A 17,540-nucleotide genomic window follows, 5' to 3' on the forward strand; every position below is an offset into this window, starting at 1 on the left:
TATCACTGACTACAACAGAACAAAGATACATACATACATACAAACTAAAAATAAATAAACATATCACGCTCTTGACTCATCATCTTATTCAGATTTAAAACCTTCTTAAAACACGTTATATCACCTAAAAATGTAACTCTGAGGGAAGACTATTCCATGCCAGAATGCTAGTATAGAGAAAACTAGATTTCCCGTAAGACTTAACCCTAGGTATGTACAAGGATGATGCACTAGATCTTGTATTAATAGAATGCAACTTATTAATAAAGTTAAAACCATTTGCCAAACCAGCTAGTTTGGCAAATGGTTTTAACTTTATTAATAAAGTTAAAACCATTTGCCAAACTAGCTGGTGCGGTGCCATTCAGAATTTTAAAAACAAAATTAAACTTCATCTGCACCACCCTCATTTCAACTGGTAGCATACCCGCTGACAAAATTCAGTAGCTCCTATATGCCTTCGAGCTGGTGCATTCAGAATATATCTAATTAATTTATTCTGAGATACCGGTAATCTATTTTGAAGCTTCTTTGATAGTCCAGAGTACCATGATATACTAGCATAGTCATAACGACTTTGAATAAGGGACCATACCAGCATTCTCCTGGCTTTTTGGGGTCACATGATTTGCCTGCCTATAAAGAAATTTTAGCTTGGCATTTGAATTTTTAATTATACCATCCACAATGCCTTTTCCACTGATCCAAGATTAATCCCAAATACTTGGTCCGTGCACTACAATTAATTATACCACTTACCACTTATATTGCACTTGAATAGAGTTTAATTTGTCCCGTTTTCTTTTCGATGTAGAATTGACTCAGTTTTATCATAATGCAGGGAGAGCCTATTGTTTATTAGCCACTCTCTAATTAATTCCATTTCATTTGAGAGCCAGTGTTGGATAACTTCAACACTTCTATCCGCCACAATAAGAGCCATGTCATCTGCATATAAAAGCAACTTGGAAGATACAGTTGAAGCAACATCATTAATATAAATTAAAAATAAAATCAGAGAGGTAACGGTACAGTTATTTATACACCACTTTTTCAAATAACTTGGATATGGTAGAAAGAATTGACACAGGTCTATAATTTCCAGGATCTGTTTTACAGTTTATCTTATATATTGGAATAACCCTTGCCATTTTTAAATCAACTGGAATTTGACCTGAAGAAAAAGAGAGATTTACAATAAAGGCAAATTATCTCAGCACCATCCTTAACAAATTTAGGCGACAACTGATCCAAACCAGTAGCCTTACTAACACTCAAATTTGTCAAAATCTGGCACACATCCTCCTTAGATACCGGAGAAAGACAAAAACCATCCCCCAAACTACTATAAAATTGTTGAACATAAGTTCTTCCATATTTACCAGTGCTCTTAGGTAGTTTACAAACTAAGCCAGAGGCAACAGTAGTAAAAAAACTCATTAAACTTATTACAAATTTTACAGTATCATAGCAAACTTCATTACCCATATCAAGACCAACAACGCTATAGACTGAACCTTATTTTTATTTACTATGCCTACATTTTTTCAAAACTTTCCACAACTTTTTTGGATTCTCTACGAAATTCAGTAATTTTAGAATTAATATAATCAAATTTTGCTACTTTTTCTTGTATTGAATACTGTGACGTAATACAATGTACCATTTGTAAAGGTCATGATTTGACGTCCTCCTGAACTTCTTATATACATTATTCCTCTCATGAATCAAGTGCAAAAGCTCACCTGTCATCCAAGATTCCATATTACCCTTAACTGTCTTAAATAGTGTTATTTTATTCACAGCAGAAAGTAATTTGCTATTAAAAAGTGACCATGCCTGGTTCACATCTTCACGAGCATAAATCTCAGACAATCAATGTTAAGAAGAAGTTTTTCAAAATTTTCCTAACTAGGGCGCCTGGGTGGCTTAGTGGTGAAACCGGCAACCACATACATATACCGTGCAGGCGGTATATGTATGTATATGCGGCGCAGGTTCGAGTCCCGGCCCATCGCCAATTTGCCCGCCTGTCTTGCCCTCTATCTTTCCCCCATTTCCTTTCTCTCTCCACTGCCCATAAAAGCCGCTGTGGCTAAAAATGCAAAAAAAAAAAAAAAATTTCCTTACTGTAATCTTTTGATTATGATTTTAATGAGGTACTTTAACCTCATTAAAACTTTGACGATGCTTGATATGAGCACCCACCTCTGCACCATTTTCTCTAGAGAGAAGGAAAAGTCTAATAAGTCCCCTTTGAGTTTTCATAGCTCTTGCTGAGGGTTTTTCTTGACTCGAAATAGGTCATTGGGGATGACTACACAAGCATTAGTGGTTTTCATATAGTTCAGGCACTGTAGTTAATGGTTAAATTTGTACATGTTACTGTTATTTTTGGCCACTTTAAAAGCAAAACTATTTTTTCATGCTTGAGTAAGTTAAACCACACTTAAAAAATACTGGTTAAAAATACTTAAGGCAGTTTTTGTGATATTTCTTTGGTGTAAAGGCCAAATGTTTTTGTTATTTTGTGTAAAATAGCTTATTAGAGAACTGATAAATGAATCTACAGATGGCTCTGCAGCAAAAGCATGATTCACCATCATAACTGATAAACTCATTTCGATGTTGACGCTGCTTTATCATCTTGTTGAGGTGTTGATATGTGAGCTGATCTTAAGAGGCAGCCTTCCTAAGTGAAATTGCAGCCTTTGTCCTAGCAGCACTGAAACCAAGTAACTCCGTTTAGAGTGAAAGGCAAACTTTTCTGTTGGACCGAGCTGAGATGACCACTAGAGACTGAAAACTATCTCTCTCCTTTCAACCAGCACCAGAAAGGGATCGAGTGGTCTCACTTGGATGTTGGAGCTAAGTAGCCGCTCGGTCCAAGTGCTTCGTGGTTGAACGGTCGGTTTGAAGCCGAACCTCTCATACTGCATGTGGTCACAGTCTGAAATTCTCATTGAAAATTTAGCGGATCATTGCAACAGTTCGTGGAACTGGGAGAGAGACCGAGCAGCAGCAGCGGCGGGACACTTGTGTCAGCGATAATAGCAGCATAGGGTTTCATCTTTACCGCAAATTGATTCGAGTCTCTTGGCAGGGGGACGGGGGGCACAGACCCTTGTCTGAACTTTTGCTTTTCCTGTGAACTTCTACACATTCGTGCCCTCATCATTCGACACCAAGCAATCCAAGCTGACATTTGTTTTGGACTAAATGTATTTGGAGTTCAGCAGATATTTGGTTCAGGCTGACGCTGTTTTGCTGTTTCTGTGCGGTTTTGCTGCACCGAGGCCTCCGGGGAGCCGTCATCCTTGGCCTCCTCCGTTTTGGCATTCTTCTCAAGTCAAAGGTTGCTGGTTTGATGCCATAGTGATAATCTTGTCTGCTGCTGACAATGTCTATTGTTTTTTGGTAGTAACAGATGTGCTGGATGGGTGATAAGGGAAATCTTTATATAGTTCCCATTTTAAATGAGAAATGGGGTTCATTAAGCCATTAAGGTGTGTGTTCATGTTCCTCTGTTTGTGTGCTTTGGATGAAAGAGGGAAATCAAAATCTTTGTGGCCACTTTTATTATTTGTGGTCTGTAACTGAGTGAAAGGAGCCCAGTGGTGTTTTTGAATTGAACTGATTTTTGCAGAATTGGACTATCAGATTAAAAAATTAAATGATTTTTCATTTTACTTCCCACCTCATTATAAAAACACTGAATGTACTATTTGAAGCAGTATAGCTTTCTCCCAAAGGACATTAGTTCTTTATACTCTCAGTGAAACACATTCATGGTAATCACTGACTTGGCAGTGGATTACTTTCAGTTGGAATACTTGACTTGGTTACAGAATTATTTTTACATTAAGATTTTAATCTGTACAGCAGTGTTTCTGGTTTAAAGCGGGCCTATTATGCTCCTTTCCAGATTCATATTGTTCTAATTCTTGGCATTTGCTATAGTAGCTTTTGCATGATTCAGTTTAAAATGATCCAATTTTTCTTATACTGGGTCCCGATAGAGCCTCTCAGCTCATCCTAAAGCTGTTTTAGCTTTAACACATTTATCCATTAACTTAAACATGCATTTACTGAACATCTTTAAACATAGCTAAGTAGTTCAAATGAAAATAAATGTGGAAAATGGAGTGGAAGTGGTGGGGGAAACGGACCAAGATTGGTCACAGGATCCAATGTGGGGTGTCTTCTATAGCAGATGGTGGGCAGTGAGACGCTCAGGCAGCAGTAAATTTGTGACTTATTTCAAAGCTTAAGTTTATAGTTTAAAACTGCAGAATAATATGTACAAAAATGATACACAGGTAACTGAGAATCTTAATTTGTCTTGTGTACAAATAGTGGCCAAATCATGTCATGAATAGTGTCATGTCCCCAAGAGACAATAGACTTAAACATCAAAGGGCCATCCAGGTACTTGTGAAATAGAGTCATTTAATCATTTAATGGGTTTTATGCTCTGCTGACATCAAGTGACATCCAAAAATGTAAAATTCACTTTCACTTGTGCCAACAAAAATACCATCTCAATGTTCAGGTTTGCATCAGAGTCAGTAAGACAATAGTCCCTCAGAGAAGTGTGTGTGTGTGTGTGTGTGTTCATGCGTGCCCCACTGGTGTATTTATCCAGCCATGTGCGTGTGTGCGTGTGTGCGTGTGTGTTTACACACTGGCTGTCATGATTGAGCAAAAACAAGAGTGCAATGAGTTTGCTCAGTGCTCCACTCTCTGGTGGAGTCACAAGCAGGTCAGATGCATTGTGCAGATACAGTAAGTCCTATTATGTGGTTGTAATTAGCAGCTAATAATTTATTGTCATTATCAGTTAACTATCGGGCCACTTTCTTCAGGAATAGTTCTCCAGGCTTCCTGAAGGACATTCAAAGCTCTTCTTTGGATGTTGGCTGCCTTTTGTTCCAGTCTCTGTCAACATGATCCCACACTGTTTCAATAATTTTGAGGTCCGGGGGCTGGGGAGGCCAATCCATGACTGATAGTGTTCTGTTGAGGGTTTTTCTGTCCAGGTATGCTTTTACTGCATTGGCAGTGTGTTTGGGATCACTGTCATGCTAAAAAAAAATAATAAAGATGCTGCCAATCGGATGCTTTCCAGATGTATCAAAATCTGATGTCACTTTTCTGCATTCAGATTTCCATCAATTTTGACAAGATCTCTGATACCACTAACTGAAATGAAGCCCCAAACCATGACAGAGCCTCCTCCATGTTTTACAGGTGTCTCCTGACCTCTTCTGTACATACTGATGATGATTTGAACCAAAAATGTCAAATTTGGATTCATCACTCCATCAGACCTGTTGCCACTGATTTTCAGTCCAGTTCTGGACTAAGCCTTTTCTCCCCGTTTCCCTTTCTTAAGAATGGGTTCTTGACAGCCCACCATCCAGTCAGACCCTTTCTTATGAGGTTTCAGTGAACAGTAGATGGTTCAATTGAAGAACTTTGAAAGACCTTCAGAAAGCCTGGAGAATGATTGCTCAAGACCACTTTTAAAAAACTACAAGTCTGGCTCCTTGGAAGCCAAATGTTTTGATTTTACTGACCTAAAATACCGGTTTTGACTGTAAAACAGGCAATGGTGCAGGAGAAGAAAGGAAAGGTCCCTCCTATCTAAATAAAATCTTAAGCGAATAAACAAATCTAAAAAAACTAAATGTACTACAAACAGAAACATCCTGCAATAAAGCTAAGATGAGGTTAGGAATCTCTTTAACTGCATCCCAGGAAACTGTTACGTGCAGGGAGGAAAGGACCCAAATGCAGGACACACGGAGGCTCAGTTAAAGTTAAATAAAATAAAAAACAAGGAAAGACAAAAAGAAAGGCCGAGTGGAGAGCAGGAAAAGTTCATACAGAAAGAGGACAACGAGAGGGGTGCACTGCAAAGGATTTGCACCAAAGTAACTTGAGGGTAAATCTGTGTTTTCAGTGTTATTCTTCTATAAGCATTTAGCAAACAGACTAAACCTACTTTTGAGTTTTGTTTTTATATTTATTCTTTACTTTCTCTCGCCACCAAAAGAAAATGACTGAAACTGACTTTATTACTATAGTAACGCTTTCCAGTCTTACTCAACAAAGCTTTAAGGCACACACATTCATACAACACTTTACTAGAACACACTTTTACTGCAGCAGATGTGTTGTTTTCAGTGTAAATTATGTCTTTAACCACTTCTAATTGTTCTAATATAGTTTGCTTATCCTCATAAAATCAGTTGCTGAGCTGCTAGTACACTTATTCGTGTTTGTGATTGGTCAGGTGCTGCCAGTGCCGTCCCTTTCATATGAAAATGCGCCGGCTAGACTGGGAAACTCTGGCTTGACTTATGGAGTTGACAACTACATTTTTTTTTTTTTTTGGAAGGGCTTTTTAGCTTTTATTGAGAAGAAAGGAAAGCTGGGAGAGAGCAGAGGAAAGACACGGAAGAAACCCGTACCTCTGCAATAGCTTACAGCATATGAATCGAACGCTCAACCCAGTGAGATATACCGTCACCCTAAATGAAGTTGGATAATGGAAAAATATCCTGGTCAAACCTGCTTTGTAGATCCTCAGGACTAAGAAACAAGAACTGAAGAAGGAGGGAAAAGATAGGAACAAATGAAATGCAAGTAATACAAGAAGAATGATGTTGACTTTTTATAATAACCTTCTTTGAGCATGGCGGTTCATTTTTAACAGCCTTGCAAAATAGGTTTAACTCGTGCACATGTAAGAAAACTCAGTTTCCAGGTGAAGACTTTGAAGTACAGCTGAAAGCCCCAAACACCAAAGAAAGAAAGAAAAATTACAAATAAGGAGACATAAAAGTTGAAGTGAGTTAAATTAAAATAACATCATAAAAAATGCAGAGCAAATATTAATATAATAATAAAATGTAGAGAAAAAATGTTTTTTAAAAGATATTTGAACCAGGGTAGAGATGGAGAATATTCAAAAATCAGAGATTTATGTAACAGTAAAGCTGACTCATTGTAGCTCCTCTGATTTGGTTTGACTTAAAAAATGCTTCACACTCACAAATGATTTCCACCTTTTTAAAACCCAACACCAGAGCAGGGTGGAGTAACACACCAACTTCCCTTCAGCTGGGGGACGTGCGCTGAACAGCACTTAGCTCCAAATTGAAGTCTTCCATCATTCCCTTGGTCTTATTAACCGGCATTAAATCTTTCCACAGACGTATCCCGCCAGGCAGCAGGAAACGACCAAGCTCAACAGGAAGTACAGCCTGACTGAGAGGTGAGCCACTTCCTTCTTCTCCCGCACCTTTTTTCTGACCTGGTTATCTTCATGTACTTGTTCCTGGTCTTTTTTTTTTTTTTTTTTTTTTAAACTCCGCCTGGCTCTCCGGAGACGTTAGGTGCGGTCGTCATTGTGCACCGACGGGCGGAAATCCCACTCAGTCATGCCCGGCTGTGATTTGACTATAATGAGCTCTAAGTGTGTGGAGCAATCACGCGTGCTCCAAATGTGACCATAATGATATGTGGTTGGATGTATGTTAGCGTGTTTTTGGGGGGGGGGGGCTTTTAGGCCACTCGTATTTGACCTGAGACAGAAACAGTTCAGTGAGTCTGGTATGTGCAAAGGAAACATTTACTATAATTGAACCACTTTCACTGTCTCCGTTTTTTGTTCCTGACATGCTTTTTGGGTCTTTTTTTTTTGTTTGCTTGCTTTTTGTTTTGTTTTTTTCCCAAGAAAAGTAAATGGCCATATTGCCTTTTGTTATTTGAACTTTGATTGCTTTTATTTAGAAGTTTATTTTAAGAGGAAGAGTCAAATTTGGGGAGGAAATAAATTATAACCAAAGCACATTCAAAACCTTTGTAGAAATACATATATATTAATGTAAAAGCCTCACCAGAAGTTAGCATGTTTGTCATCAAACTCATGCTAGCCATCACTGCACCCAGTGCATAAATCAGCTTTAATATGTCTCCACGCTCGGGTACACCTTAGGTTACGTGCATCTTACTGACTGCACTTTGCAAACTGATGTCAGTTAGAGCGCGGTGTCATCAAAAGAATCTGTGAAAAAATGTGGCATTTAGAGCCGATTTTGGATGACCTTGTTGTGAAATCATACATACACACCCGCCAGACACTTCATTAGGTACACCTCGCTCGTACTGGGTTGGACCCTCTTTTTGCCTTCAGAACTGCTTTAATTCTTTGTGGCACAGATTCAACAAGGTGCTGGAAACATCATTCAGAGATTTCTTTCCATATTGGCATCATAGCATCACGCAGGTGCTGCAGATTTGCAACATGGACAAAACATTTCTTTTAATGTGGATAAATGTTCATATTTATAAACAGTGCGTCTATAAAGTAGAGAAGTAGCTTGTTTGCACATTGCCATAATAAATGTTTTATTGTAATCTGGTATTTTGTGTTAAAATAGTTTTGGTTAAAAATGAGACAAAACTCTGAAGACATTTTTTTAAATTGTAAATTTGATTTTGCCAAAGTCAGAAACCTAGAAATTGACAGAAAAACCTCTGAAATTGATCCATGAGTTGAAATTAATCATATTATGTGTTTAGTGTTGAATTATTAAGCCTTTCATCCTCAAAGCTCAACCAATGCTTGTGAACTATAAGCTTAACTTGCTCTGTGGTTATTTATTAAATGAACAAATGAATGAATTTTCTTATGTCACTCCACGATCTCCATAACAAAGAGACTACCCAAGTTGGAGGAGAGAGTCCAGACCACCAGAGAATATCCGTCAGTATCAGCAGCACCTCCACCAGCCTCGATGGGGCCCCAGACCTACAGACGGCAGCACCGATGACCACAACGGATACGCCTTCGCTCCTCCACCGACTCCTCTTTACCTTCGAGGTCGAGCCATGTCTGAAAACGATCTCCGCTTTGACAGCAGCCAACGCTGGTCCCCTTCAATTTCCATGGCGACCAGCCAGACCCTGAGTGAGGTGGAGGAAGGCAGCGTGAGGGGTGGAGATGCAGCGGGCGGTGCCAGGCAAAACAGGAAGAAGGCTCCACCTCCACCGAGACCACCGCCCCCGAAGTGGGAGCAGTTCCACCGCCGGCGTGCGTCTCACCACTCCCTGTTCTCCTCTTCATCTTCTTTTGCTGCTCCTCCCTCCATCCATCCCTCCCTCAACTCCGTAGGGGGACACTATTCAGCCCACTCGTCCTCCTACACCCCTCCACCCGAAATGTCCCGGCAGAGGTCCTACAGTCTCCCTCCAGAGAGGCAGGAAGTGGTGGAGGGTGGTTGCCCGCGATGCAGCTGCAATCAAAGCCAGGAACGCATGTTTGCCCCGTCCAATCAGAATCAGCCTCAGTTTCAGGAACGCCTCGTTACTGTAGCACCCCCCAGCCCCATGTTCTCCAGGAGGGCCTTCAGACCGGTGGCTCCGCCCCACAGAGAGAGGGAGGCTGAATCACCTCTGCCTCCCCCTCCACCACCTCCTCCACCACCAGCACTGGAGAACAGTGTGAACAGGTGAGACGAGGAAGTGCTGAGATTTATATTTAACTCACCAATAACATTTTTTTAATAAATGCTGAAATATTTGGTGTAGAAATGGTAGAAAATAGAGAAAAAATGTTTTTTTCTGCTTAAAAAACAAACAAAAAAGGATCCAGATCCTGTTGTGGGGCACAGAAAACCAGTAACAGTCAACATTTAATGGGCTAATATCAGTCAGTGTCAACATTTTAATGGTGTTATTTTGTTAAATTCTTGCTTTGCTGGTGTGTCACATTAGTTTAATCCTCTTGTTTCTCTGTAGTTCATCTGCGATGGACGTCGGCCGCCACAGCCAAGACCAGGACAGAATAACGGTCAAACCTCATCAACAGCAGCCCAGCCTCAGACCTGGAGCAGAGTGGGAGAGAGCTCCATCTCCTGGAGTTCACAGCAACACAACACTCCCTCCTGTTTTAGAAAATGGAGCCATCGATGAGGCTTCTAAAAGATACTTCAGTAGATCCGACTGTGAGCAGCAACAGCAGCAGCTTCGTATGAACAGAGGCTTCCAGATGGAAGAGCAGCAGAAGATCCCTGAAACAGGAGCCGAATCAGAGACGACCCTCAGCCCGAGCCCAGCGCAGAGCCTAGAGTGTGACCTAGACGTCCCGCTGGAGACAGACATCGATGACTTCCAGGAGGAGGAACTTCCAGCAGAGAACGTGCCAATCACCAGCGAGCTCCCTTGCTTCGCTCTTCCCGTCATGGTCCTGGAGACCGACATCGACACATTACCAGACTCTAAGGCATCGCCATCGGGCAGGCCAAGGGCAGAGAGCAGCTCCCTGGAGGAGGAGCTGGAGGTCGGGGAGAGCAGCAGCAGAGAAGGGCTGAGCCTGGAGGAGATCTTCCCCCAGGGCAGTGAAGGAGAGTCGGGCACAGAGAGCTGGAGAGGAGCACAACCCGTGGAGCACAGCACAGACAGCTTGGATAGGTAACGGGAGTCTGAGTGGAGGAATGTGTGTGTGCATTAATTACACAGACCATTTGATTTGTACAAGACCTAACTGTTCTTGTCACTAAGCTCATTCTCTCTTTCCCACAACATTTCCAAAAGACCTCTCTGCAGCCAGATTTGGTTTTTCTTTTGGTTACGTTTACTAATGGTTTGTTGTTGCAGACACAGGTGCAGGATGGTTAACAGGCACCACATAGAAGAGAAAGAAAACATAGACAGGTTCATATTTTAATCTTAAAACTCACAGATGAACAGAAACATGTCTGTTACGTCAGATTTTTCACTTTTTGTCCACTTCTTGTTATGCCATTTATGCAGACTGTGGGATATATGGTTGCTATAAATTATCAGCATATTATTATTATAGCTATGATATGCTATGGCATAAGACCAAATTTTGTAAGTGTGGCCACAAAGTTGAAGTTCTTAAAACATTTTGGTTTGTGTGCCACATGCACATGGCTTAAATGTCTTACAAACACCAAAGCTGTTCAGAGGGCCAGACCCGAGCCTGTCACAGGCCGATTCTGGCCCTCGGACCAAATCTTTTGACACCTCTGACTCAAAGGTTTTTCTTTATTTCACAATGAAAGTTTCAGTTTTCATTTACATGTAAAATAAATAAATAAAATAAAATATAGACAGAAGCAGGTCAAGCGTCATTTTAGCAGTAACCAAAAGAATGTCAGTTAAAAGCAGTAAAGTGTCAAAAAAAACTAAAGAACAATTTTTGCTCTTTATTAGCATTAACCGTATTTTGCTATTCACTGTTTTACTCTTCATATTTCAGTAGATTATTTAAAAACAATACAGTGGTTATAAAGCAAAGCAACAGTTATGGATATACAATATAAAGTTTATAAAATTTGGTTTCTTACCAACACACACTATTAAAAGTGGATGTAGGTACGCATCATAATCTTCTGTTTGCCGTCATCTCATTTGGTGTCACCTGCTGAGTCCGTTTCTATCGTTTCACGCTGGCTCCTCCTGCTCTGTCAGTTTGTTTACCGTTTGGAGTCGAGTTGTTTTCCATGTGCCTCCTGTTATTCTCTTGCCTCATTAAGCCCACATAATTGATTGCATTTCTTGTTTATGCGCATCTGTAATCACTGTATTTTTATGGCTTTGTTTTATATCTCGGGCTTTGTCTTTTATCACTGTGTAAATAAAATAAACTCTTCTCTTGGTGCCTTCTTCGCAGGCGGTCAGGAGCTAGCTCCAGCTGTTCGTCCTATTACAGCACGTCCACAGCCAAGGCTCAGATCCTGTCGCAGATGAAGGACTTCACAGATAACAGAGAGCGGGACGAGGATGACGAGCTGACCTACAAGGTAGGGTGCGGTGGCTGTAGTGCAGGAGGTAGAGCAGGTCACCTGCTAATCAGAAGGTTTGTGGTTCAATCGCTGGCTGCTCCAGTCTGCATACCAAAGTATCCTTGGGCAAGATGCTGAACCCCAAGTTGCTCTCCGATGCAGCCGTCAGAGTATGAATGTGTGTGTTAGATAGAAAGCACTTAGCCGTAGAAAGAAGTGCCTGTATGTGTGTGAATGAGGTATGCTGTATAAAGCGCTTTGAGGGCTCAAAGTAGAGGAGAAAAGCGTTTTATGAGAACCAGTCTATTTAACATTTAATGCGGCCGGCTGCTGTTTGAATAATGTGTTTTGTGAAGATGAAGAGCAATAACTGTTCCTTGTTAATTAATATTTAAGGAGTTCTCCTTCTATTGTGCAGAAACAGCTGATGGAGAGCCTCCGGAAGAAGCTGGGAGTGCTGAGGGAGGCTCAGAGAGGCCTGCAGGACGACATCAGAGCCAATGCACAGCTGGGAGAGGAGGTGGGGACAAACTCATCTCGTACACTTCTTTGTTTGTCTGGTCATTATGTCGGCAACATGCTATGTTTTTTCATCTTTAATCAGCATAAAAGATTAAATGGTTGCACAAATGTCAGTAACTGCTGATTTTACTGGCGCTATCATCAAGAACAAGGGTGATGTTCAGAGCTGTAGTAACTACAGAGGGATAAAGCTGATGAGCCATGCCATGAAGGTATGGGAAAGGGTTGTTGAAGTTGGAGAGAAGAGAGGTGACAATCAGTGAACAGCAAGTACGGCTTCATGCCGAGAAAGAGCACTACAGATGTGATGTTTGCGTTGAGAGTGTTGATCTAGAAGTAGGAGTTGGCACATTGTATTGAGTTTTCCAATCAGCAGTCTTATTAGGAGGCTTAGAAAAGCAGCCAGGATTCTTGGAAAGTTTCTGGTAGTGATTTTTTTGATAGTATCAGTAACTTTGCTCTCGAGGGATTCAAAATGACCAAAGAGAAAGCAGAGTGTTGATGTTGGGTAGGGCTTCATGTTTACCTTCTCGTGCACCACGTGTACTCTGCGATTCATCCGCTCTGTCCACCACTTCGCTTACATACAGTAAATCTGCTCTTTGTATTGGCTCGTCGGTGCAGGTGGAGAGCATGGTGGTGTCGGTGTGCAAGCCCAACGAGGTGGACAAGTTCCGCATGTTCATCGGCGATCTGGACAAGGTGGTCAGCCTGCTGCTGTCACTGTCTGGGAGGCTGCTGAGAGTGGAGACCACGCTGGATACACTGGACTCTGAGACGGAGCACCACGAGAGGGTGAGAAAGATGGGGCTGGAGAGAAATGGGGGAAGATAAAGGGGAAAGGAACAGATGTGGCATTTTTAAGAGCCGCACAGTGTGGAGAGAGTGTGTTTGTGGTGCATCAAGTTTTGTTTTTAAAATGAGGAAAAATATATTTGAATGCATCCCTCTCTGTCGCTTTCTTGCTGCCCTGTAGCTCCCCCTGCTGGAGAAGAAGCGTCAGCTCATGAGGCAGCTGTCCGAGGCTCAGGACCTGAAGGACCACGTAGACCGCAGAGAGCAGGCTGTCAGCCGCGTGCTGGCCCGCTGCCTCTCTCCAGAGCAGCACAGAGACTACAGGTGGGATAAAACTTCACTGTCCATCATAGTATGAAACGTGATAAATAACGTTTTAAGAAAGGTTCACAGCACATGATTTGAGACAGTTTCAAAGACACGAGGCATTTCTAGTTTGCTGATATTCTGAAGCTTGCAGCTACTACTGAATATAATCTGTCCTGTTTTAGAGTGAGAGGCAGGGAACACCTCAGGGAAGTCGTAAGTTTGGGGCAAAGACCTACTTAATGTGGTAGAAGCAGTAATTCAAATGAGAACTCTGAAGGTCAACGTGTTCCACGTGAACAGCAGGCAAACTTGGGTCAGTCGGTCCTACGGGATGTGCAAACAAAAGGTAGTTGAGTTCAAATCCCCAAACATGGAGGTGTGGCGATAGGTGCCACAAGCAACCCAGTGTGGCAACGCAAACAAACCCAAAGTGGCTGATAGTGGCCCTGGGGAGAGTTCACTTTTCTTTGTGAGCCCATTGTCAGGCACCGGAGTGGGCTTGCCCCGAAATAGGATCTGCACACTGGGAAGCTTTCCTTGAACGTCCGAGGGAGAAGGTCTAAAGTGTCATGGCAAACCATAGCCATGTCTCCAAGGTGAACAGCCTTTGCCATCTTACAGTAGATCGAGGCAGCTAAGGGAAGTCAGGAATCCAGATCTGTAAAATCGGGATAAGGAGTGGCTCTAAGGTCTGAGTCAGTCAGGTAATGTGTGGCCTGCCTCACAAGAGGGTGTGGGTTTTGTTTGGCGACGTCTCTGAGCATGCAGCTGGTGTAAATCAGGGGAATCCTCCTGTTTCATAAAATAGTTGAGCTGCATACACGGCACAGGACAGGCTGGACAACGTGCAACAGAATATAAAATGAAACATTTTAAAATTCACAAAACTCCATAAATAAAAATATGAAAGCTTCACATTCAGCATTTTAATAATATCCACTGTTTTGCTTTTTTTTTTCCCCTCTGCAGCCACTTTGTGAAGATGAAGGCCGCCTTGCTGGTCGAGCAACGGCAGTTGGAGGACAAGATTCGGCTGGGAGAAGAGCAGCTGAGGGGGCTGAGGGAGAGCCTGGGACTGGGGCTGGGAATAGGCATGGGAATGTCGATGGGATACGGACAATATTAAGAGAAGAAGAAGAAGAAAGAGCTTTATTTGTCACATACATTTACATGCAGTGAAATTCATTCTCTGCATTTAACCCATCACACACATGGAGTATGTAGTACACACAGCACAGCATGGAGCAGGGGGCAGCCAAAGGGCGCCCGGGGAGCAACCTGGGGGGGTGGGCTTGCTCAGGGACCCACAGTGATGCCAGCCCGAGGATTTGAACCAGGGTCCTCTCAGTGACGAACCCTCTTCTTCTCCCCTAGGCCACCACTCCAGGAGCTCTAAAGAGAAGAAAAAGGAGCGGGGTTGCAGTCACGTTTAGTCTGAAAAAGTATCTGTTTTTCTTCTATTTCTAGACTTTACTTGGATGGGAAGAACAGAAGATTTGGTGATCCATTTTACGTGTTCAAAATAACGATCCCATTCACAATCTGTTTAGTAGTGAATAATCCCTGAGCTCTTATTTTGAAAGATGCCCCCCTCTCTGTTTCCCTTCCTGCAGGTTGCTGCAGGTTTGCAAAAACTCCTTGCATGCTGCGAAATAAGCATCTTCACTTTCTTGACAATTGTTTATGACACTAAATATGAACTGTTAGGAGCTGGTTAACTTTGACTGGAAGTAACGGGACCAGCTCCATCCACAGGTGGCAAAATTGTCCTGTTAGCACCTCTAAAACTCACAGCCTCACAGATTTTTTCCTGTTTTATGGAGGTTATGAGACTGAAGTCCTTATTTAGCTTCACATTTAGCACCCCAGACTGCTTCTTTAAAGGATTAGCAGACCTGCATACAGAGGTTTCAGGTCTAGAACAAACAGCTGAATCAGCACCCTGCAGGATTTTTAGGTAGGCGGGAAAGAATGGACTCTCAATAACAGAGACCAAAGAAGAGGCGCGAGTCCAAGGTGCCAAAATAAAAAAAGACGAGACTGACTTGCACCTCTGGGGGTGGAAAAAAAAAAGACTGTTATGGTCATTAATAGACTGCAGTGGACGGATAAGTCTGAAGGTGTACCAAAAACATATCAGCAGTTAATCTCCAGATGTGTGATCTGAGAGCAGAGGGCACGTTCACTGTTGGGGGGGTGGGTTGTGAGCTGGAGAAGACTGTAACAAGGATTCATAGCGAGTGACTTCTGAACCAAACAAACACGTCAGAAAACGTCATACCCTCTGCTTCCCAATATGAGACCTGTACTGTAACATTTATTCCCCTCTAACCAGCATCGCACCATGTTGCCAAAGACATTTTTGCTCAATGAATGTGTCACTAAGACGCTGCTCACTTTGTTGTTGTTGTTTTTATGTATTTAAATCTCCTGGTTCAGTGAATCAAAGGAGGATTTTGGTTTTTTGGTGCTTACGTTAACCACACTAAAGCCAATATTGTGAAATGCCATTTGCAGCACTATTAACAGCTAAACATGTAATTTCTGCTGCCTTCAGCAACACACATACTGTATTATCTGAGCATCGTATGGTCATATCACTTTGTTTTCCCTTTACTGTAATGTCTGTGGCTGTAAACACGTTTTACTGTGTGGAGTTTGACACTTCGCTGACGTATACTGCCGCAGAGTGAACCGTTATGTACAGAAGACGTGTGTTTATAGTGTATACGGTGTGTATATAGTGGTTTTGATATTTGAAATGACTGGAATTGGTTGTAAAAGATGAGCGAGACGATCAGAAGGAGTTGAAGTTTACTGTATATGTTGATGGTGGATGAATCCAGAGGAGCGTTTGGTTTGCGCCTGACGAGAGTTTCTTTATTTCTTTTCTCTTTTTTTTTAATCCAATAAGCTTGGTCCAGCAACTATAAAGTTTTCAAAATGTTTTTTTTTTAAAAAAAAATCAGCTATTTTTGGCCCAAATCAGAGTCCCAAATGCTATTTACATTTTGGCTTTTTTGCCAAAAAGACTGATAGTATTGCCGTGTCCCTTCAGTAAATGTGTATGGTTACACCTAGCAGCCGGTTAGCTTAGCTTAGTATAAATGGAAAGCTTAACTCTATCGTATTCTGTCAGCAAAATGAAATAATTGATGCATTATATTATGTTTATTTAATCCATAAATAAGGGATTAAAAGTGTGAAAGCAACAATACTTTAAAGGTCCATCTATTGACGCTAATGGAACTAACATTTAGGATTTAGTGGCTTGTTGTTTTTAGCTAGTTTGTTTCAAACAAGGTCTGATGTGCTGATTGGTGAGGCTTAAAGTAAATATTAAAATGATAAAAGGAGTAATGTTACAGAAGGTAAGTACTGCAAATGATAGTAGAACAAAAGTGTAAAGGTTTAGCTACTTGATGCCTAGTTGCTTTGGGTAGCTTGTTTTGATTTAAATTGACCATAAAAATATAACCATAAATTAAACAATTTAATCATAAATTAAATGATATCCAGTGTGCTAATTAGTAACTTTAAAGTAAAGATAATTATAAAAGTAGTAAAATTGCAAATTAATGCAGATGTTAATGGTGTTAAAGGGCAAAATTTATAATTAGTTGTATTAGTATTAGCTTGTTTTTATGTTTTTTCTCTCTATGGATTAAATAAACTGGATACAGTGTATTAGATAGTAAAAGTTCATTTTAATTGGAAATTTAAATTGTAATATCTCAAAAGTCAGTAACTGTTGATGTTAATGAGGCGAACCTGTGATGGAGCTAAATCATTAACTAGTTTATTTTTATGCTTTTACTGTATAAAACATGGACGTAGCTTCTGGCCAATGCAATGAGGGCTTTAAACCTGCATTCTCTCCAAAGGCCACCAGGTGGCAACAGCTGCTGTTCTAAAAAGAATTCCAATCTTTGAGAAGTCTCTGGGAAAATGACTGATTTTACCTCTGTAAGCACTTTTATGCTGAGTTCATGGGTTCAGTCACTCCTTTTGGGTCATACTGAGTAAAAAATTAAGTCTATTGTGTAATTCTTGACAATATGCTTATTGGCTTGACTTGTGATTGATGAGTGT

General features: G+C 41.2%; 1 protein-coding gene across 2 annotated transcripts in view; it reads left to right on the top strand.

The window, feature by feature from the left end:
• The window catches only part of shroom4 (shroom family member 4), a 111,158-nt gene extending 96,470 nt beyond the window's left edge, over positions 1-14,688 (top strand). For both annotated transcript variants that reach the window (XM_030753112.1, XM_030753114.1), the window contains 8 exons: positions 7,221-7,282; positions 8,730-9,521; positions 9,811-10,482; positions 11,711-11,840; positions 12,241-12,342; positions 12,969-13,139; positions 13,321-13,463; positions 14,418-14,688. In XM_030753112.1, coding sequence (XP_030608972.1) covers positions 7,221-7,282; positions 8,730-9,521; positions 9,811-10,482; positions 11,711-11,840; positions 12,241-12,342; positions 12,969-13,139; positions 13,321-13,463; positions 14,418-14,574 — 2,229 coding nt within the window. In that variant the 3' untranslated portion in view covers positions 14,575-14,688. The remainder of the gene's footprint in view (positions 1-7,220; positions 7,283-8,729; positions 9,522-9,810; positions 10,483-11,710; positions 11,841-12,240; positions 12,343-12,968; positions 13,140-13,320; positions 13,464-14,417) is intronic.
• The last annotated feature ends 2,852 nt before the right edge of the window (positions 14,689-17,540 follow it).

This window comes from Archocentrus centrarchus, chromosome 18 (genome assembly GCF_007364275.1).
Source record: "Archocentrus centrarchus isolate MPI-CPG fArcCen1 chromosome 18, fArcCen1, whole genome shotgun sequence".
Taxonomy (NCBI): domain Eukaryota; kingdom Metazoa; phylum Chordata; class Actinopteri; order Cichliformes; family Cichlidae; genus Archocentrus; species Archocentrus centrarchus.